Below are 24,277 nucleotides of genomic sequence, written 5' to 3'. Positions count from 1 at the left end.
ATTTCTACATCCTCTTCGGCAATATACATAACTACGAAAACTACTAGATATTTTATTATGCTTAATAGGCTAAATGAAGACTCAGTGGTATGTTTTGGAAGGTAATAACATTATCTCCATTTATTAAAAATATCTTTAAAATCTTTGTGAAGTTACATCAATTTATGACATGTTAATCCGAAATAATTCTCATTACGGCAAGAAATAAAATATTACTCTTTCATTCGCTCGATTAACAATGTTCTCATCACAAAACATCGATTGATATCCGCTACTAGAGTTGTTTCCGCAGTTGACTCCTAAATGTAGCCACCATGATCATACACTTTGAAATCAAATTTAATTAAATCATAATTTAAATATATATTCTACCAAAATATTCAAAATGCTTTTATTATGTTATACGTTGCTAACGTTGGAAATTTCCCCGCTTTTGGGGGAGGGGGGATTTTCGTTCTCATTTAATACTCATTAGTAGATAAACCCAAAGATAATAAAATTAAAAGCATCTATACTTGACAGTAGATTTCCCATATTAACAACACAAAGGAAAAAGAAACAATGCTGCTAATTCCTATAAAAACAAGGACAACTAAAATAATTCTGCATCCAACGCTGTGCGCTACATAAAATAATGGCGAAGAAGTAATCGTGCACATGACAAACATATTCCAAGAAAAATAAATAGAAGTAAGCGACTATAATACATACCCTACTTATAAAATGGTACCTCAAAGAAATCTACAGAGTATTATTAATTATAATTCTTCGTTTATCCGTCACGTCATTTTCCTTATTTGTATTCTCTCAAGCATATCTTACGATATCCTGACCCACCTCCTCGAGGAGTCATAACACTAACTTTAACTTCCCACGCGCTAAGATCGTACACTCGTTTAAAGCTAATATAACAAGGACTTCTCATTTTACAGCACTACCTTCACAAATTAATTGATATGTCAGTCTCAATCAGGGTTGGTTGACAAATATGTCAGGAAGAACACTATGCTCCGTCATCGTGGCGCACATGCACTACGATTATCTGGGGTTATTTACTCCAAATAAAAATACAATCTTAATTCATACTAACCTCATTTACCTATTTCACACACTTTCGAGGATCCCTATTATGACCCCTCATTCCAATAAATTGACGATTCATCATTATTCCTCTTTATATTTTTACTACACGAAGACTTACACGAAGAGTTTCCACTACTCCATATCCGACGATCATAACAATATACTTCATCCATTTTTACAATGGCACATTCATATCTTATCGAAGAAACCTATCCTTGAGAGAAGAAGACGAGCCCTTAATCAACTGCACTACTCAGGCAATCGCGTTTATGTTATGCTTGCTAAGGTACCCGTTCTTCTTGGGAATTTATGAGCAAGTATTAAAGTGCCAGGCTCATCCTGTAGTCCTTCCTATATAACTTCCCTTCGCCAACTCTTGCTCCTTTTCGACACCAACGTTATTAGAGCCTTTGAGACCTACAGAGGCCTTCACGGATTAAATTAAGATGGCCCACAAGTAGGCCTATATCCTCCTGAGACCCGGGACTTGGATTTTTGAAAGATTTGACTTAAACTAGGTTCTGGGGTTAAGGAAAGAGTTAAAGCATATTCTGATTTTTTCTGCACTGATAGAACTCACTAGTTCCCACAGATGTCACCATGCAGATGCAGCAAGTGACAATACAAGAGGCTACATCATGCCTCAAACCTAAGATATAGTATACTATACCGGGGGGGTCTCAGGAGGTATATACAACCTTTGTCTTAAAACACACTCCTCTCTTGTAGACAATATTTACGACCTTCGCATCGGTTACGTAATATATAGATTATGCTCACTCAACACTCGAATAAATAGACAATTAAAGAAAGACTTTTTATCATCATTACTTACTTAATTTTGTATTTGTTCGCTAAATAGTCAAAATAAATACAACTCAAGCTCCTGATTCTCTGTAGATAAATTCTGGAGCTATTGTTACATTTTACAGAAAATTTGTCCCATGTTCAATAATTTGTCGCTGTATTTTTTCCAAGTTCTTTCACTATGGTCACTATTCGTATTTTATTTTATAGTACCCGACGATCTCTCTTGAACGACATTCCAAAAAACGACCTACGTCTATGTCTTCCCAACCTATACTAACTTTGCCTTGTGGTGAACCGATAATTTTCTCTCCAATTTGGTGACTATCTTATGGCAGTAGGTGACATGTTTTATGCTCGCTTGTTTGAATATGCGTTAGAATTCTAAATTTATTGAGATTTGTGTAGTACACATAAAATCGTTGTATCAACGTTCGCATGGTTTCCCCATATCGGACTCGTGGGGTGAGACGTTTTACGTCAAAAGCTGAATTTACTTTCATTGTTTCAGTGAGAATACTCGTCTTGCAAGTCGTATTTAATCTCAGTATAGCTATCTTATTCCCGTCTGCCACTTGAATATCCAACTAGTGTCTCTTTCTCCCTCAGCAAAGTTAGTGTAAAATGGTTATACTCACTGTCCTATTACTGGAAAGGGTGAGGACCTACAATGCACAACCGTGAAGAGGGCAAATGTTCCTCCGATCCCTCACCTCCACCTACATCTGCCACAAGTCCAGTCCAGAGGTGTAGTGTAATATGCAATGTTATATTTCACGGTACGCGTCAGCTTTGTAACAATCAATCAACTTGCGTTCACAATGCAATTAATCACGGTCAGTCAGTCAGTACATTCGTCATCGTGACTGCACCTCTCAACTGCGCGAGCTGCTACTACACCGATGCTTCCGTTACACACATGCTCTCTTCAATTAAATCATATCAAGATAAGATAGCCCCTTTTTAAATAAGGCCAAGGCACAATGAACGCATTGTTTAGATCCCACACAGTTTCAGTTAGCACACATACATACATATATACATACATACATACATACATACATACATACATACATACATACATACATACATACATACATACATACATACATATATACTCACCCTTGGCTTCTTCATTGTTGAAAAGCTGCTGGGATACGAAATTCTGACAACCTGAAGTTTCGTAAAATCTACAGTAATTGAAGGACCGTTGAAAAAAAAAAAAAAAAAATAATAATAATAATAATAATAATAATAATAATAATAATTCACAGAACGTGTTCGTCCTGCTTGAACCCCTTCTCAATTAGCCCTGAATTATAACTTGTCTTGCGAACAAGTTGAGCCACATGTTGCTCTCCAGGAGATGGACAGTAAAATGAATCTCCTTTCCGAATTCCTTCCACAAGCAATGTGATCGCAAACCTCCCTGGTCTGAGAGAGGGTGTTACCGTCTAGGAGGCCCGCCGTCCCCTTCAGGGACAGGAAAATGAATTCCCTTTCCGAATTCCTTCCACACGTAATGTGATCGCAAATCTCCCTAGTCTGAGAGAGGGTGTTACCGTCTAGGATGCCCGCCGTCCCCTTCAGGGACGGAATCAAAACTTTTTAGATAGATAGTATGACTATAGGATACTTATTTACTGTCGTGTGCCCTTGACAGCTTACAAAAATTGACACTACTTGAACTAGTCCATATTTACATAACTAGACTTAATACTAAGACCGGGCTGAGTAGCTGAGACGGCAAATCGCTGGCCGTCTGAGCTCAGTCGAAGTAGTATCTGTTCCCCAAAACGTGTTTTAGCGGTAAAATTTAGACTTTGTTCAGAGGGTTAGGACCGGACACGCCTGAGTGACTGGCTAGTTGGGGCATCACCAGATTTTGGTGGCGATATGGGGACAGTAGGATCCTACCCTGTCAATATTTCTAAGATTTCTATGCACTTCGCTATATTCAGTATTACAATCTTATTCCTCACGATTATCGCAGCATTGAATGAAGACTCCATCCACATCTATCGGTAACATTCTACTTAGTTCGGAGACCCCTTACCGTGTTAATTACACCTTCGACGATGTCACCTATTTACTGAATGTCTATCTCACTGGTTCATTTCCTGATGACATAAATGTAATAATTATCAGCACACCTGCCAACCGAACGCATTATCTGAGTTAATTTAACACACGCTTTGAAATTCACTTGATGATTCTCCTATTGATTAATATCGAAAACTGGCAACATGGGTATAACAACTAATTTCATTATCTAACATATTGAAAAATTGCACACATTTCCATGCATATGATCATTCATTTCAAAAGCATGCATATTAATTGATTACACTAGATCTGACATTACGTTTGAGGCTTGTCTGCGCGTTTGTTAATCAAACTTTCTCTGAATGAAACACAATTCTGAGCAATAATCTACCCGTATTTACATTTATTTCAAAATAGCATGCATCTTACGTTATTTTCCCCTACAAAGCAAGATGAAATGACATGAAATGGATCCGGTTCGTTAACCAATTTATAATTTTGACCATTATGTTACTGGCGGTTGCCTCTTGCAAATAAAATTCAAACAAACTAAGACTACTATTCACAAAACCCTTCTAAGTATCTACTTAGAGTAATACGTAATTAAAATGGTATTTGCAACTCAGCCTTCAGCTTACGCCTCCCTTTAGTTCGGAAGGCCCCATCCTTCTTACACGGCCATGGTCACTGACGTAGGATATCCAGGAATCAGATCCATTTTCAATCTGGTCCACTTGCTGCTGTGCATCGCTGTGTTCTCGTACCGAATCTGATGATTCTGTGGCGGGATCTTCTGGTCCTCTCGTACAACGGTATCTCCGCGGTAGCCTGGTAACACCTCGTAACTGTTGTTACGTACTGAGCTGTCTATGGTTTAGCTACTATTTTTATGGCTACTATAACGTCCTAAAATATTTATTGGAATTAATCTTGGTGCTATCATAGTCTGTCTCCGTCTGCTCACAGTTTATGGGTTTATCAACTGATTCGCACCGCGGTCGTTCGAAAGAACCTTTACCGCACTACTTATAGACACTGTTCTGTACTCTCGGAATACGATCTCGGTACATCGACATTGGCCAAACACAGGCGTACTGTCACGGCGCTAGACGAACTGCAACTTTCCACTTATTAACATGTTCCGCACGACTCAGTCGCGAAATGAGACCTTTAGTTGTGACTGACTGTCTATCCTAATAGTATTCTATTTCAAATCTAACCCGTCATGACGCTCAGAGTGAATACGTGCAGCGACACGGTCAGACCTGTCTTTGAAGAGTTCAAGCGTAGACGTGTCCTCTCCAAGTACAAATGTTCAAGATAGAACTGCTTCATGAGTACAAGTTCAAACAAGTGTGTTCATATGCAAGTAAATTTAAGAGTACCTACGCAGCTCAAAAACACGGAGCAAAAGAGTAAAGAATATCTAAGTGCAAGTAAAATGTAAGAATGTCAGAATCCCAAATTAATGTCAGAATGACTCAGACTAATGTCGGAATGTCCCAGACTAATGTCGGAATAAATCTCCGTGCTCTGTGTGGCTAAATTTATCATCTCAGTAACCTCGTTCTTGAGTATTCTTCACTTCGATTTCTCTCGGTCTCTTCCAATCACTAAGTAGTAATTAATATGACGCTTCCTCACATTTGTAGCCGGTTGTGCGTCCTCCCCTGGGGCTCTTGGATTCCATTCCTTCCCTGCTCATGTAGGCCAGGGTTAGAGACTTTCTACCCTTTTGTTCGAGCTTCGCATTTTCCTTCGCCTAAAATCTATCCGTCCCCTCCATGTTCATGTTTATTGTGATTTTATAACTCGGCTCAATTGCGTTTCTTTAAAAAAATTTATATAACGTTTTCGTTACAATTTTTGGCCATCGTGGGCCTGGATATCGGATGTATCGTTTCCCCTAGCCTCTTGTCTTGACGTGCGCCAACCTTTTCTCGTCGTTCGCGCACGTTTCTTAAGAAAATGTATGAGCGGAATATCTTTTTTTTACCACCCGTTTGTTCTCGCTGAAGCCGCTGGTATGCCAACCCTCGACTTTCTCTTACTTTACTATGCAAATTATATTCCATTGTCCAACTTTATGGAATACATATAATTGATACCAATATCCCCTTTCAATCAGCACGTATTGATAAAGGGTCACATACTTCATAGCAAATTTACCGAACACGTTTAGGAAGTTTTAAGCAAGCCTCAGACCTATGGCAGTGACGAAGTCCCACTTCTATTTGGGAGATCAGGGATTCTTTGGAAATAACTTTGTGAACGAAATGGAATTCAATGGAGAGTTATCGTTGTCATTTGGGTTTATGGAAGAAAGAAAGGAGAACTGACTGAGTCCGCAAAGAGGGTGTTTTGTGTATAATGATATCCTGATAAGGGGGAGACCCAAGGAAAAGTTAAGTTAGGGAATCTGCCACCTGGGCGACTGCTGTAAATGCGGATGATTGATTGATTGATTGATTGATTGATTGATTGATTGATTGATTGATTGATTGATTGATTGATTGATTGATTGATTGATTGATTGATTGATTGATTGATTGATTGATTGATTGATTGATTGATTGATTGATTGATTGATTGATTGATTGATTGATTGATTGATTGATTGATTGATTGATTGATTGATTGATTGATTGATTGATTGATTGATTGATTGATTGATTGATTGATTGATTGATTGATTGATTGATTGATTGATTGATTGATTGATTGATTGATTGATTGATTGATTGATTGATTGATTGATTGATTGATTGATTGATTGATTGATTGATTGATTGATTGATTGATTGATTGATTGATTGATTGATTGATTTTCCTAGCAGGTGTGAAAAAGGGAAGTGCAGAGAGAGGGGTAGGACTATTCATCAAGAATGATGTGGCTAATTTAGTGTTAGTTGAGGACGTTGAACACATACTGCAGCATAATTATGCTTGTTGTTGTTGTTGTTGTTGTTTGTTGGTTGGTTTTAAGGGGCCTAACATCGAAGGTCATCGGCCCAGCATAATTATTAAAATGGCACTAGTTGTCATATACGCTAGTGACATGTCCAGTAAATAATGTTGATCATGTACTTAACTTTTCTCTCACTGAAGAGACAGTGATTTTCTTTTTTTAAGACATTATATTAATCAAAAGTTTACATCAGAAGTTTCTAAATAAACTATACACTCTGATGTAAACAGTACAAAACATTAATACTCGTAAAGCTAGATACTGGAAATAGAACACGAAATAGAAATAGAAACAAAGGGCACGATTCAGTCTATCTAGCCGCCTTATCCACGCGACCCTCGAGCGATTAGGTAGTAGGCTTTATGTTACCTTCTGTGGTGACAAGTTTATTCTACCCAGCCGTTCTTAAGCTCTGTGACAGTACATGTTCCATTTCCCACTGCTCCACGTTCTTCCCTCCCTACAACGTTTCTCAATCTCGCCCTACACACTCTCCCGCTCTCTCAGCCTGTAACTCTGAACTGGTAATATTCGCAGTGGTGACTTCTGGCTTAGTTGCAGGTTTGCGCAACCCCCACTTTTTATATGTTTTTAATTAATTAGAAATTCCAAGTTTTCTAAGCAGTGATTCGTTCATTTAAAGCGTTCTGCATCAACATCCGTACATCTTAATTTCTGTTCAGTTCAGCGGAATAAGGGTGGTACGTATTTGCTTTGAAACCAAACGACATATTGCATTCTGCACTAATTTCTCATGCGTGCGCATCTCGCTAGCTTCTGTACTGCTGTTGTAAAGCTTTCTCCGGAGAAACGGGTTCGCAACTGACTAGTAGTCCTTCTGGTTAGTTGCGAGGAACGAATTTTTAATTCATCTTGACTCAAGTACCAGTAGCGCATTTTCACAATAAATTGAGTGTTCAATGTGCTGATTAAAACCTTCAGCTTGCATTCAACAGAAGAGAAGCTAGAAATTACAAATTTAGGGCGTCCCACACCGGTACTAGACATCCGATGTACAATGTGAAAGTAGGTAGTTTACACGTAAACACAATTCATCTGTTCATGATAAACATAATTGAATTTGTGGCTGCGAAAAGAACAATTCATTGTTCTGTTTTCCTATGATTGTTCTTTGGCGGGGAGGATAAATAGACCAAAACAGGAATGACAGATTTAAGTCATCTAGTAGACAGGATTAAAAAGCATGAAACCTCAAAGGTACACAATAAAAATGTTTTAAGGCTATCATTGTTTGGTAAATTGAACATTGCTAAACAGTTCGACAGTGAATAGAGAAAATCATTTGTAATGAAAGGGTTGATCTTTTCACTTCCAAGTTATTTTCAGCTTTATGCATGTCCCATACCAGATTTTCTTGGATGTTTCTGCAATGGTTGAAATAGCATAAAAGTACGGTACCTTGTATTTACACAGCTACTGAACAGTCATGGAACGACAACATTAGCAATACTTTTCTCTTTGCTCTTTTACCATAACTTGAGAATGGCGTCATAAATGAATACAATAAATTAAAAAGGGTCTACGTAGCAACCCAATACATGTGTAAGGAGCTTGTAGTCAAAACCTTAGGGGTGGTAGTTTTTACAATAACCTAAGGACGGAACTGCTTGTATCAACAGTGCCGAAGTTCCACTTTACTTCACTAGATACAGCAGCCTTCATCGTGATCACGTAAGTTTACACAGATTTTAGTTGATAATGCCAGAGTGCAGATAGATGTTTGTGCCAAAAGAGTTAGAACCTTTAATCGTATTTACCTGATATAATATGCTTATGTTGTTGTAGGCTAAGTATGGTGTGAACTGCTTGCGATGGCAGGTAACTTTGTGAATACTGGATAGTTCAATATATCTCAAGCTTCCTGGATTAAAATCATAAACGGAAATCAGTAAGTTGCTTGTGGAGAAGTCATTGAATATATTTCTACCCGCAAAATTGCAAAAACTAGAAGATGACATCAAGATCTAGCAACTAACGAGAAACAGCAAATTGAGTGCATAAACCGCATCACAAGTGACATGAAAAAGGACTTGCAAAAACCCTTCCCTTATTTACCATAATAACTCAAACAAAACAATTACACAATTTCACGGCGGAAATTCGCAGTTTTGAGTGTACTCAAATTGTGTCTGTATCAAAACTACAAATATAATAAGTTTGGTAACGAAAATTGAGACAGTGATTAGTTGCAGGAACAGAGCTATTCTTAATTTTCAGCTTTTATTCATGTGTTTTTGCAGGGATATTCCTATCTATTTGTCTTTTTAAATAAAAATTTAGTGCTAATTTGTTTTAAAACGTTAGCATGTATACAAATTGATTTTCTGATTTTCACTGATTTTATAATTTGGCACTCAAACCCTTTTAAAATGATTGTATGCAAATATCTACAGCTTGTTTCATTGCAACTTATATTCCCCATACTCATGAAAGTCAGAATCATCGTCATTTCCTAAAATTTCTAAAATATAATCTTCCTTCAAACGTTCTTTACAATTCTGCGCACCCACCGCAGAAGACAGCTGTGAAAGTAAAACACAAGACATATAATTACCGTATCGTCAAAATACTGCAAGGCGACTTATGAATCGTCCGTCATCCGAACAGACCATGTGATGAACAGCAAAATTACCACATCAGACTGAACTCGGGAGTGGAGAAGAGTGTATTGCTTGAAATCCGAGTTAACTCGTGTTTGGGACAGCGGGAGTTATGTTGACATAACTCGGCCATGTGGGGTGGTGGTGGTGGTGGTGGTGGTGACTTGTGAATTTTTTATGCTTTGCTGGCTATGTGGTTGATGGGACCAAAAGCCAAATATTTTTTTAACTAGCTGATGTACCCGTGCTTCGCTACGGGGTTCTCAGAAAGACTGACTTTGTGGTTTTCCTAACCTGAAATCAACATAGGTCATTACAAAAACGTAAGTATGAATTTAGTATGAATGCTATCATATAAAATACTCGATCAAATGGAAAGCCGCACGTTTTATCACTTTTAACGAACAGTGCTGTGGTTAGATTGCGGTGCCAATCTAATAGTCCAAAGTTCCAGAGCTGGGATGACCAGGCCGCAGATTGCCATGAATACTCATCTGCCATTATTCCGCTAAATATGCACACTGTTCATTCCAATCAGTGCCTCAGAGTAGGGATTGAATAGCCCGAATGCTATGATGATCCAGTGTGTTACGTACCAGTAGTATCAGATAATTTATAAACCAGGGGAATGGCATGCTAAAGAAGAAAGTTATCTAACTCCCCAGCTACTTCCCATCAATATTCAGACAGGCTGTTACACTCTGTACGACTGGGCGAGTTGACCGTGTGGTTAGCGGTGCGCAGCTGTGAGCTTGCATCCGAGAGATAGTGGATTCGAACCCCATTGTCGGCAGCGCTGAAGGTGGTATTCCGTGGTTTCCCACTTTCACACCAGTCAAATGCTGGGCCTGTGCCTTAATTAAGACCTAAGGCACTCCTAGCCCTTTCCTATCCCATCTTCGCCATAAAACCTCTCTATGTCGGTGCAACGTAAATCAAATAAAAAATACTCTGTACGCAGCAGTAATCCTATCTACCGGAGATGAGGGGCAACAGAAGACACAAAGCACATCACAACAAACAATGGTCAATGTAATGTTATTGTTGATCAATGTTATGAGCTTTCTATATTGTAGGCCTTCACATTTAGTTTTCTTTCGACTCTGTGATTTGTAAAATATTTTATACCTTAAACTGTAGTTTCTTATTCTCCGACTTTACATACCGATCTTCATTAAATACTGTTTACCCATTTTCTCGTTACTCGGCGCTGATATGGACTTAGTAACAAAAATCCAAATTCATGAATATCTTTGTGATCATAGCCAGTACGGTAACAATGTATAAGACATGAATAATAGGAAATTTAATACTATATAACCTTAGTTATGTAGCATTCATCGATTACACCTCTAACAAGAAATATTTCAGAATTACATTTTAGACCTTCCCCTAAACTACCATTTCACTCAGCGTGAATAAAATAATTTACAGCCTAGACTATAGCGACTTATTTCCTGACTTTGCATACCGATTTTCATCAAGATAGGACTACTAATAACAACAATATTTGAGAATTACATTTTAGGCCTTCCCCTAAACTACCATTTTTCTCAGCGTGAATAAAATTATTGATAGCCTAGATTGTAGCAACTTATTTCCCAACTTTGCATACCCATTTTCTTTAAAATACAACCACTAATAATATAAATAGTTGAGAATTCAATTTTATACCTTCCCCTAAACTACCATTTCACTCAGCGTGAGCAAAATGATTGATAGCCTAGATTGTAGAGGCTCATCCTCCGACTTCACATACCGATTTTCATTAAATTCTCTTCAACCGTTTTCTCGTGATGCGTGTACATACATACAGACAGACAGACAGACAGACAGACAGACAGAAATTACGGAAAAGTAAAAAGTGCATTTTCTTGTTACTATGGACATGACCGATACAGAAATGCCATTATTTTAAAATTCTGAGCAATGTACAGACAAAACTCTTTTTTCTTTTTTTTTTCTTTTTTTTTTTTTTTTTTTTTTTTTTTTGCTAGTTGCTTTACGTCGCACCGACACAGATAGGTCTTATGGCGACGATGGGACAGGGAAGGGCTAGGAGTTGGAAGGAAGCGGCCGTGGCCTTAATTAAGGTACAGCCCCAGCATTTGCCTGGTGTGAAAATGGGAAACCACGGAAAACCATTTTCAGGGCTGCCGACAGTGGGGTTCGAACCTACTATCTCCCGAATACTGGATACTAAACTCTTATTTTATAGATATAGATTTTATATATATAGATAAGAGTTTTGTCTGTACATTGCTCAGAATTTGAAAATAATGGTATTTCTGTATCGGTCATGTCCATAGTAACAAGAAAATGCACTTTTTACTTTTCCGTAATGTCTGTCTGTCTGTCTGTCTGTCTGTCTGTCTGTCTGTCTGTCTGTCTGTCTGTCTGTCTGTCTGTCTGTCTGTCTGTCTGTCTGTCTGTCTGTCTGTCTGTCTGTCTGTCTGTCTGTCTGTCTGTCTGTCTGTCTGTCTGTCTGTCTGTATGTACACGTATCACGAGAAAACGGTTGAAGAGAATTTAATGAAAATCGGTATGTGAAGTCGGGGGATGAGCCTATACCATCTAGGCTATAAATCATTTTGCTCACGCTGAGTGAAATGGTAGTTTAGGGGAAGGCCTAAAATTGAATTCTCAACTATTTATGTTATTAGTGGTCTAATGAAAATCGGTATGTGAAGTCGGGGGATGAGCCTCTACAATCTAGGCTATAAATCATTTTAGTCACGCTGAGTGAAATGGTAGTTTAGGGGAAGGCCTAAAATTGAATTCTCAACTATTTATGATATTAGTGGTCGTATTTTAAAGAAAATGGGTATGCAAAGTTGGAGAATAAATTGCTACAATCTAGGCTATCAATAATTGTATTCACGCTGAGAAAAATGGTAGTTTAGGGGAAGGCCTAAAATGTAATTCTCAAATATTGTTGTTATTAGTAGTCCTATCTTGATGAAAATCGGTTTGCAAAGTCAGGAAATAAGTCGCTATAGTCAAGGCTTAAATTATTTTATTCACGCTGAGTGAAATGATAGTTTAGGGGAAGGCCTAAAATGTAATTCTGAAATATTTCTTATTAGAGGTGTAATCGATGAATGCTACATAACTAAGGTTATATAGTATCAAATTTCCTATTATTCATGTCTTATACATTGTTACCGTACTGGCTATGATCACAAAGATATTCATGAATTTGGATTTTTGTTACTAAGTCCATATCAGCGCCGAGTAACGAGAGAATGGGTAAACAGCATTTAATGAAAATCGGTATGTAAAGTCGGAGAATAAGAAACTACAATTTATGGTTTACAAATCACAGAGTCGAAAGAAAACTAAATGTGAAGGCCTACAATATAGAAAGCTCATAACATTGATCAACAATAACATTACATTGACCATTGTTTGTCGTTATGTGCTTTGTGTCTTCTGTTGCCCCTCACCTCCGGTAGATAGGATTTCTGCTGCGTACAGAGTATTTCTTATTTGATTTACGTTACACCGACATAGATAGGTTTTATGGCGACGATGGGATAGGAAAGGGCTAGAAGTGTCTTAGGCCTTAATTAAGTTACAGGCCCAGCATTTGACTGGTGGGAAACTACAGAATACCATCTTCAGCGCTGCCGACAATGGGGTTCGAATCCACTACCTCTCGGATGCAAGCTCACAGCTGCGCACCGCTAACCACACGGTCAACTCGCCCAGTTGTACAGAGTGTAACAGCCTGCCTGAATATTGATGGGAAGTAGCTGGAGAATTAGATAACTTTCTTCTTTAGCATGCCATTCCCCTGGTTTATAAATTTTCTGATACTACTGGTACGTAACACACTGGATCATCATAGCATCCGGGCTATTCAATCCCTACTCTGAGGCACTGACTGGAATGAACAGTGTGCATATTTAGCGGAATAATGGCAGATGAGTGTTCATGGCAATCTGCGGCCTGGTCATCCCAGCTCTGGAACTTTGGACTATTAGATTGGCACCGCAATCTAACCGCAGCTCTGTTCGTTAAAAGTGATAAAACGTGCGGCTTTCCATTTGATCGAGTATTTTATATGATAGCATTCATACTAAATTCATACTTACGTTTTTGTAATGACCTATGTTGATTTCAGGTTAGGAAAACCACAAAGTCAGTCTTTCTGAGAATCCCGTAGCGAAGTACGGGTACATCAGCTAGTTTTATATATATAGATATGTGTTGGCATCAGGAAGGGCATCCGGTCGTAGGACCGAGAAAAATCGACAGGAATTACTTAACCCAAGAATGGCAAGGAAGAAGGTATATGATACTTATTAGCTATTAAATGACGTTTATAGAAAGTGTCTGTTTATTTAGCTTTCAAATAAAAAAAGTAAAACTAAAATATAATGTGTGACCGAGCTAGTTGACTGTTGCAGTTAGGGTAGCGTAGCTGCGAGCTTGCATTCTGGAGACGGTGGGTTTGAATCCCACCATCGGCAGCCCTAACGATGGTTTCCGTGGTCTCCGAAAACCTTCGATATTTTTTTTGCTATTTGATTTACGTCGCACCGACACAGATAGGTCTTACGGTGACGATGGGATAGGAAAGGCCTTTCGATATGTTAGTGCGACGTTAAACCACTGGCAAATAGAGAGTGTTTCAGTAGAAATAGTAACTATTTTCAGGAGACAGTGGTATGAACTATTTCCATTACAAAATGCCATATAAACATGTGCCCATGTCCAATATGTGACGAATTACAGCTATGTGTACGGTAGACAAAGGAAAAACTTTACAATTATTCAAAGGCACATAAAGGAAAGAGCTTCCGGCAGTAGAAACAATAGGCGTATAAGTTCATCTCACCTCATTCCCGACCCCGTATCAATAAACGGGCTAATGGCTAGACATACATTAAAAGGCACACAAGCAACTCATTGATCTATATAATGATGCAGGCCCCTTTGGAATCCTCAAAGACAAAAATGTAATGGAGTTACTGTAGGTTTCTGTATCGAAAAATACATTAATAAGTCACTTGTGCGTAATAATTTTTGTAAGGTTGTTCTTGTACATACCATATAAACAGCTGTAGGTCCAGACATACTGCAAACTGTATACGTATGGTAATTATATGGCGTTTTTTTACTCGAAATTTTCCACGCCGTCTCACGACATTCCTCCTCAAACAACTTATTTTTATTTTGCTCTTTCATGCTCCCTTTTAGGTGCCACTGAGAGCAGCATTTTAAGACTGCTTATTATTATTATTATTATTATTATTATTATTATTATTATTATTATTATTATTATTATTATTCTTTTGCCTCATCCTGGTGGAGCTCTGGGTGCGATGTTGCAGATGCGGACTTGGCCCAGTTTTACGACCAGATATGCTGTCGTTAAACCTGTGTGGGAAGATGTACTACGTGTTTCTGGGGTGCTTCAGCAGTGTTGTGTGCTAGGAGTTTAAGACAAACACAAACACCCAGCCTTCGGGCTTCAGGATTTAATAAAATTAACGACGATGCCGAGAAGTGGATCTTGGAACCTCTGAACCAGATTTTAAGGTTGTGTATTAATTTCAGGATATAGTGAACGGTTAATCAAGAACTCATAACTCATATAATCTATCGGAGGTACTTGGCTCTCTGTAGGAGATGGAACATTAAAAGAAGCAAGCACGTTTTCAGTTTCATGTGACCATCAATATCGTGATCACAGCCTCGGGACATCTAGTTTCACGTAAACTCCGATCCACAAGGAAGTGACTTTTCGTTTCAAAAATCCAACGTACATTCACCAGAAAGATTTTAACGTCATAGGCTCATTATTTCCAGCGAGAATGACAGGGACTTAGCCAGGGAGGAGGGTTACTGGGAGTTAGAATCCCCCCATGGAATTTTTATAAAATAAAATGAAACTGATAATAAACAAGTGAAAGTTGATTCAATGGGCTGACTCTTTTGAACATTCACAAAGACATAATTGTAAAACCAACAGGTTTCATGAATCTATTTTCTAAGAATCCTTGGAAGTTCGATTTTAGATTGTAATATGAACATACTATTCGCCGTAAAACTATTCGCCTTCATCACATTGTTTTCGTTCTATATGTTAATGCAATATTTCGTAATGTACCGGTACTGCAATCTGAATATCAGCACAATGTACTCGTATTAGTGTCGCTATAATGACACTCACGCCTTCGCGCACCACACACGTACAAGCACCTTCATTTACTGTCATAATTTTGTAACTATACCCCCCCCCCATCCTAATCGCTCAATCCTGGCTACGCTACTGATGATATGCGGACCCGTTAGAAGGGTTGTGGAAACGTAATTACTACGTGGAACTGTTTATTTCCACAGTCTCAACCTGTTATTACTCAAGATAAATTGTCACGCAGAAGATGGTTAGGAAAAGATAAGAGTGAACACTTTTCTACAAGAGAATATTAGACACACGTTTATTGATACAAAGAGTCTACTGGATGTAAGGTGCATGGTTCAGTGATTAATCATTTTTCTCATTTAATTTTGGGATAAATCAGTATATATATACCATGATACCACGGTTCTAAACATTCGTTGCCTTGAGCTTCATAGGAAGAATGGGAAGTCCCAGTCTGGCAGGATTGAAGTATTTTATAATGTATTGCACTAGTATATATTCAATATTTCCTCCATTCTTTATCATTTCAGATTGCTAACAAAGAGCATCTCAATGAATTATCCAAGGGCTGCACTCTTGGTCATATGCTTGCTTTTGATGACGCCGATAAAGATGGCCGCCTAAACATCAATGAATTCTACACAGCCTTTAGTAAATTGTACAGTAAGTATCTTCTTTTTTTTTACTGTATGTTTGATCAACTTTTTCATTGCAGATTAAATTTGTTATAAGAATGAAAATCTTCGAACATTTTAGCATCTAGCACAGTATTGTTAAGTTTGTAATACAAGTCTTGTCTGTCCAATGAGACTCTAAGCAAAAATGACTTTCATAATCATTTTTTGAATGACATGTAAGCAAAAATTAATCTCTCGAAGTCATTAGTCTTACAAATACCTGCGAGCGAATTTTGACCAATTCTGTACTACTCCATTCCCTGAATGAATTATCATACTTATTTTTATGGCTAAAAAATCCCGTTGGTAACCACCTTCCGATCAAACACTTGATTCAGTCATTGTCTTCATATCGTCGTTGCGCCTGCGAAAACCGCTATGTGATCATATTTCTGGAGAAATACTGACCCGCAGCACACATATTATGAATGGCAAGAATTCCTTGACAATATTCGCACAATATTGAACCTTATATGACCGAACCTTACTGGCCAAAGTTGTAGGCGTAACGACGGTATGCAGTAATGAATATAAGAGATTAAGGAAATGAAAAAATGATGCCTGAATGGCTGACTCAACACGGGAACTTCTTTTTAAACATTATTTCTCTATTAAACTGGAGATAAGTTAATCTCTATTTTAGGGACCCGATTTAAACATTTTAGTTTTACAAGTTGCTTTACGTCGCACCGACACAATTTATTATGGCGACGATGGAATAGAATAGGCCTAGGAGTGGGAAGGAAGCGGTCATGGCCTTAATTAAGTTACAGCCCCAGCATTTTCCTGGTGTGAAAATTGGAAGCTACGGAAAACCATGTTCAGTGGTGCTGACAGTGGGATTTGAACCCACTACCTCCCGGATGCAAGCTCACAGCTGCGTGCCCCTAACCACACGGCTAACTCGCTTGGTATTAATTTTCTTTCTCCAGGTTTATGTACATTAGATTTTCCATAACTGTTGCAATTATACATAAAAATAAAGGTTAAATAATGTATCTGTCTCATTGTATTATATTATTTTGGGGATGTTAGACAGTGTTATAATTATTATACGCTGACGCGTTTCAAACCTGCAACCAAGATTATTCTCGGAGCAATGCCGGTTTATGGCAGTTGTCACCCCATAATAACTAGATTCAACATAGAAAAATCATGTTAGAAATTTAGTTCATTCCAAGGCCTCCAGAGTTAATGAGAAAGATGTTGCGGAGTTAGCAATGGAGGGTAGCCATGATCTACTCATTATATAGCCGTCATATTTGTTAAAATTATTCGGGTGTTTAGCAACTTATATCGCCTCCTTACAAATGGCAGATGTTGCATCGGGAATGATTTGATTGTCATTACGTATAGTATGGCTGGCAAAGACGTAAGTGTCTGCAATTTTCATCAACCCTCGTTGCTATCTCCCTACATGTTTGGCCAACATAAACTGATCCACAAGAACCAGGAATCATATAGAATAGGATGCATATAGAAACTAGCGATGACTGGTGTCAATGGCGATCTCATAGCAACACCGTCCATTTGTTCGTGTCTTGTACCATGAAAACATAAGTACGTAGTGGTGAGGACAAGGTGAAACAAATTAACAATATCACCAGGAAAGATTTCATCGAACAGAGACAAGATGTCCACGATAGGAATCGTAGTGAACAGAGGTTCAACAGCACAGTTTAAAGCAATATGATCTTTAACAGATCTTAAGCAATTGCCTATAATGGCGTTAAGCTTAAAGATGGTCTTGCCGGGCTGAGTGGCTCAAACGGTTGAGGTGCTGGACTTCTGACCCCAACTTGGCAGGTTCGATCCTGGCTCAGTACGGTGGTATTTAGGGTGCTCAAAGACGTCAGCCTCGCGTCATTAGATAAACTGGCAAGTAAAAGAACTCCTGCGGGACTAAATTCTGGCACCTCGGCGTCTCCCAAAACCGTTAAAGTAGTTAGTGGGACGTAAATCCAATATTATTATTATTATTATTATTATTATTATTATTATTATTATTATTATTATTATTATTATTATTATTATGAAAGATGGTATTGATACTGTGCCTTTTGTAAATATTACCTATACTATTCGTGACAGATTGTACGTATGGCAAGAAGGTCAGATTCAAAGGAGAAGAATCACGTGACAATCCGTCTTTTGGCTTAGGATGTAGAACATAGTTAATCTGTTGTTTTTTTTGTTGTTGTTTTTTTTGCTATTTGTTTTACGTCGCACCGACACAGATAAGTCTTATGGCGACGATGGGAGAGGAAAGGTCTAGGAGTGGGAAGGAAGCGGCCGTAGCCTTAATTAAGGTACAGCCCCAGCATTTGCCTGGTGTGAAAATGGGAAACCACGGAAAACCATCTTCAGGGCTGCCGACAGTGGGGTTCGAACCTACTATCTCCCGAATACTGGATACTGGCCGCACTTAAGCGACTGCAGCTATCGAGCTCGGTTTAATCTGTTTTATTGAATAGCCATTGCTTAGGCATGTTCTCTTTAGGATCTCAAGTTCACCGTTAAACTTATTCACCTCACAAACCTCCCTTGCTTGGCTGATAAGAGTGTTAAGCGTGGCACACTTTTGGCAAGGATGGTGGTGAGGGGACCCATGAAGGTATCTATTGGTATGAGTGGGTTTACGGTAAACCGAATGACCTAAAGTTCTATCTGATTTACTAGAAACCAAAAAATCCAAGAACGGCAAACATCTTCCACTCTCAGTTTCCATGGTAAATTTAATGTTTCTATATGTGCTATTCTGGTGATCCAAAAATATGCCATCGACATATCTCAACCACGTGTAAGGCTAGAGTGTGCAAGATTGAAGACACCACTCATAAAAACATGCTTATAGAAATTAGCGATGACTGGTGTCGATGGCGATCTCATAGCAACACCGTCTATTTGTTCGTGTCCTGTACCTTGAAAACATAAGTACGTAGTGGTGAGGACAAGGTGAAACAAATTAACAATGTCACCAGGAAAGATTTCATCGAACAGAGACAAGATGTCCACGATAGGAATCGTAGTGAACAGAGGCCCAACATATTCACGAGATACATACAGATTGGATAAAATGGGAATAAATTGCGGTGAATTCCTGATGGGTGCCTCATAATCTACATACGGCTTAAGAATTTCTCTAAGGTATTTGGCCAGTATGTGCGTAGGGGATTCTATACTGTTGACGTTAGGTCTAAGGGCAACTCCATCTTTATGGATCTTAAGAAGACTCTTACGACGGTGAACTATGGAAGCCTGCAGTCACAAAACCACGAGAAACGTCATTCGCAATTGAGCTAACTTTAAGAATAGACGCTGTTTTTCTATCAATGGTGTTGGTAGGATCATTCTTTAGCGAGCGCCTTATAGGTGGGATCACTGAGAAATTGCTATTGTAATAAATGGTTCCCATAACCACAGTAGCATTACCTGTATCAGCTTTCAAGACCACGTAGTCGTCCGACTCGTTGGCTAAATGGTCAGCGTACTGGCCTTCGGTTCAGAGGGTCCCGGGTTCGATTCCCGGCCGGGTCGGGAATTTTAACCTTCATTGGTTAATTCCAGTGGCCCGGGGGCTGGGTGTTTGTGCTGTCCCCAACATCCCTGCAACTCACACACCACATATAACACTATCTCCCACCACAACAACACGCAGCTACCTACACATGGTAAATGCCGCCCACCCTCATCGGAGGGTCTGCCTTACAAGGGCTGCACTCGGCTAGAAATAGCCACACGAAATTATTATTACCACCTAGTCTTCGTTCATTTTTAGTTGTTTTAGAGCATCGCTGTTTGCAAGTAAGGCTAGGGTGAGGACGTTTGAAATGTATGATACGTTATAGTTTCAAGATGAATCTTCTCAGTGGATTCGGTAAGGGTTTTATAGAACTTTTGACACCATCGGATCCCAAGATATCGGCTTCAAACCCGGCAGAGGTCCATTCGACACTCCATGGCTTACGATGTCGGCATGTGAAAGATCTCTGGTGACACATCTGGTGTTTACCCAAAGAAATTCATTAAATCTCAGCCATAGACGCCCAAGAGAGATTCGGTTTGCTCTGCCATCTAACAGGCCTGGAGTGAAACGGAACATCGAAATTGGTGAGCAAGCAGCCATGTCACATGGCATCATATCACATGGTAGCTGAGGCCATACGATTATTATTATTATTATTATTATTATTATTATTATTATTAATAATAATAATACATCACAGATGATTTGTTCAGTCTAAAGCTTAAGATGTGAAATAACAAATGTTAATCCTTTCTCTGGCATAGACATAGAAGAAATATCCAAATTAGTAATGGATAGATAATAGTAATCTGCCGACATATTACTATGGAGCTTGCGGCAAAGTTTTGAAAACTTACCCCGTGCCATTTCATCGCGGGACGATTTGCCGACTCCGGCAATTCTACGAATCACATTCAGCGAGCAGTCTGACGCACGCAAAGATGTCAGTCGAAGTTCAGTGCAGGACGCGATGGTCGCTGTTAAGGCCGCAAAAAGTAGTAGTGAAGGTCGTGGAGAAAAGTCACAGAAGAACGACACGAACAGAAAGGACAAGCGGATGAACTGCTTCAACTGCGGAAAATTGGGTCATCGTAAAAGCGCCGAAGAAAACCGGTGAACAACCTGCCAATAATTCTGACCACTTGTGTATGTATGTACTGAGAGACAAGACGTCAACTGAAGCGCTTCAAATTTGGGACGACGCAGATTGGGATACCTGGTGTGCCGACAGCGCCTGTCCATCGCATATTTCCAATGGCATTAATGCTTTCGCGACACTCAGTCAAGAGGGACTTGGGAAACTGAACCTAGCCAGCTGTGCTCATGTTGGTATTAAGGGAAAGGTTCTGTTTCAGCCTTCACAAAGGTAAATGATGAGGTCAAATTAATCAATTTTCGAAATACTGTGTATGTGCAGAATTTACGCGAAAATTTAATATCGGTAGACAAAATCACAGATAAAGGTTATGACGTCATATTCAAGAAAATGAAAACCGAAGCTGTGGACAGCAATGGGCATGTACTCCTGAAGGCGGCTCTTAAGAACGGCTTGTATTATTTTCGAGGACAAAGCACCGCCGAGTGCAAGAACATCGCTGAGGACAAGGTAGGGAAAGTTCCAAAGAAGAATTCCCTGGAATACTGGGCACCTCCGGCTAGGACATATAAATATCCATGACCTCCGTGAAAGGCATTTATGTTGACAATTGGGCTTCAGTGAGAATTGATGGTAGAATGAGTTCTTGGTTCAGGGTACTTACAGGGGTTAGACAAGGCTGTAATCTTTCACCTTTGCTGTTCGTAGTTTATATGGATCATCTGCTGAAAGGTATAAAATGGCAGGGAGGGATTCAGTTAGGTGGAAATGTAGTAAGCAGTTTGGCCTATGCTGACGACTTGGTCTTAATGGCAGACTACGCCGAAAGCCTGCAGTCTAATATCTGAGTAGGTAAGAAATTCAACATAATTGAATGTCAGATTGGTGATACAAAGCTAGAACAGGTCGATAATTTCAAGTATTTAGGTTGTGTGTTCTCCCAGGATGGTAATATAGAAAGTGAGATTGAATCAAGGTGTAGTAAAGCTAATGCAGTGAGCTCGCAGTTGCGATCAATAGTATTCTGTAAGAAGGAAGTCAGCTCCCAGACGAAACTATTTTTACATAGGTCTGTTTTCAGACCAACTTTGCTTTACGGGAGCGAAAGCTGGGTGGACCCAGGATATCTTATGAATAAGTTAGAAGTAACAGACATGAAAGTAGCAAGAATGATTGCTGGTACAAACAGGTGGGAACAATGGCAGGAGGGTACTCGGAATGAGGAGATAAAGGCTAATTTAGGAATGAACTCGATGGGTGAAGCAGTACGCATAAACCGGCTTCGGTGGTGGGGTCATGTGAGGCGAATGGAGGAGGAAAGTTCACCTAGGAGAATAATGGACTCTGCTATGAAGGGTAAAAGAAGTAAAGGTATACCCCTGTATAAATGACTTTCAAATGGTAAGTTGTGCCCTGAGAGGGCAGTGACTGTAATTTGATGTTGCCTTCAGTAGGCCTGAGAAACTGAGAGCCTGTTCGCTCTTTGTCAAGTTTTGTAATTGTAACGAGCGCCTCTGGAAGGCTTGATATTGTATTTTGGAGAGCAAGTGCTCTTGAATGAGGGGATTTCAGCCCTTCAGTAAATTCGTGCTCTTTTGTAAATTTGAGCTGGGAGCTCAAAAATTGTAAAGTGGGGGGCTTGGAGAATTCTCTAATATTGTATTTTTCTTGACTAGTTTCAAAATTGCTAACTGTACCTGTTATGTTGTTATTTATTGATTTTTGAAATTCTAAAGAAATATAAACTTTGTTAAAGTTTAAATTGATTTTGTGACTGTAGATAGACCCATTCAACCCGACACCTTCTTTAACCACTTTCTGCTCCACGGGTATCCCCGGAACAATTATTATTATTATTATTATTATTATTATTATTATTATTATTATTATTATTATTATTATTATTGGACCTATTATTTCTGTCTTAATCCGTCTACCCTCCAGGGTTGGTTTTCCTCCCGGACTCAGCAAGGGATCCCCCCTCTACTGCCTCAAGGGGAGGGACAGACGTTGGATAGGGGAAATACAACGGAGGAGGAGTACCAGTACCTCGCCCAGGCGCCCTCACCTGTTGTGCTGAATAGGGGCCTTGTGGGAGGATGGAAAGATTGGAAGGGATAGGCAAGGAAGAGGGAAGGAAGCGGCATTGGTCTTAAGTTAGGTACCATCCCGGCATTTGCCTGGAGAATAAATGGGAAACAACGGGAAACAACTTCGAGGATGTCTGAGGCGGGAACAGAAACCCCTCCACTCAAATGACCTCCCGAGGTTGAGTAGACCCCGTTCCAGTCCTCGTACCAGTTTTCAAATTTCGTGGCAGAGCCGGCAATAGAGCCCGGGCCTCCGGGGGTGGCAGCTAATCACACTAATCACTACAACACAGAGGCGGACATTATTATTACTGCCGGCCCCTCGCTGTAGGGGTAGCTTGCCTGTCTCTTACCCGGAAACACCAGGTTCGATTCCCGGCCAGGTCAGGAATTTTTACCTGGATCTGAGGACCGAATCGAGGTCCACTCAGCCTGCCTGATTACAATTGAAGGGCTGTCTGACGGGTGAGATGGCTACCCCGGTCTAGGAAGCCAAGAATAACGACCGAGAGGATTCGTCGTGCTGACTACACGACACCTCATAATCTGCAGGACTTCGGGCTGAGCAGCGGTCGCTTGCTATCTCCGAATATCCTTGAAAGAGTGAAAAGTAAAGGACCACTTTTTAGCTTACAGTTCGGTTGTTGAATTGGCTTGACAAGTGTACTGCCCTTAATTAATTATGACATCAATATGGATGTCCTTCTCCTAATTAATGCTATTGTCATCTCGAGTCGCAGCATTTAATTTACACAAATGGTCCCCATGATACACGTCTCACCAGTATACATGTACGATTTCCAATACAGAGGAAAAACAGAACCCTGAAGCAACAACACAAACGTCTGATCTGTTAAAACAATGCGTTCATTATTGTAAATAAATACTCTACAGCCCTTTACAGGCCCTCAGACGTTTCTTTCCCGTATATCTCTATCATATAACCGAAGTTCCCAACTTGAATTTCTCATATTCTAACAGAAAGAGTAAATTATTATTTCATGAAAAAGTTCAAAGGGGTTGTAGAAATACTTCTAAAGAATTCTTCATTTAGTGAGTTTTCAAAAGCTCATATACACACAAGACAGGTTGCAATAAAATATAATCATCTTCAGGAGAGCACCTGTACGTAAAGCTCACATAATATAATGTAGTGTGCGTTGCAGCTGTATTTACAACACCATGGATGTTCTGGCACTTTTCACTAGA

General features: G+C 39.4%; 1 protein-coding gene across 1 annotated transcript in view; it reads left to right on the top strand.

Moving 5' to 3' along the window:
• Positions 1-24,277, top strand: part of LOC136860311 (follistatin-related protein 5) — a 707,690-nt gene that overhangs the window by 599,527 nt on the left and 83,886 nt on the right. The window contains exon 6 of the mRNA XM_067138749.2: positions 16,210-16,342. Within this exon, the coding sequence (XP_066994850.2) occupies positions 16,210-16,342 (133 nt within the window). The remainder of the gene's footprint in view (positions 1-16,209; positions 16,343-24,277) is intronic.

The sequence above is a fragment of the Anabrus simplex genome, chromosome 1 (assembly GCF_040414725.1).
Source record: "Anabrus simplex isolate iqAnaSimp1 chromosome 1, ASM4041472v1, whole genome shotgun sequence".
Lineage (NCBI taxonomy): Eukaryota > Metazoa > Arthropoda > Insecta > Orthoptera > Tettigoniidae > Anabrus > Anabrus simplex.
This window is presented reverse-complemented; position numbering and strand designations above follow the sequence as displayed.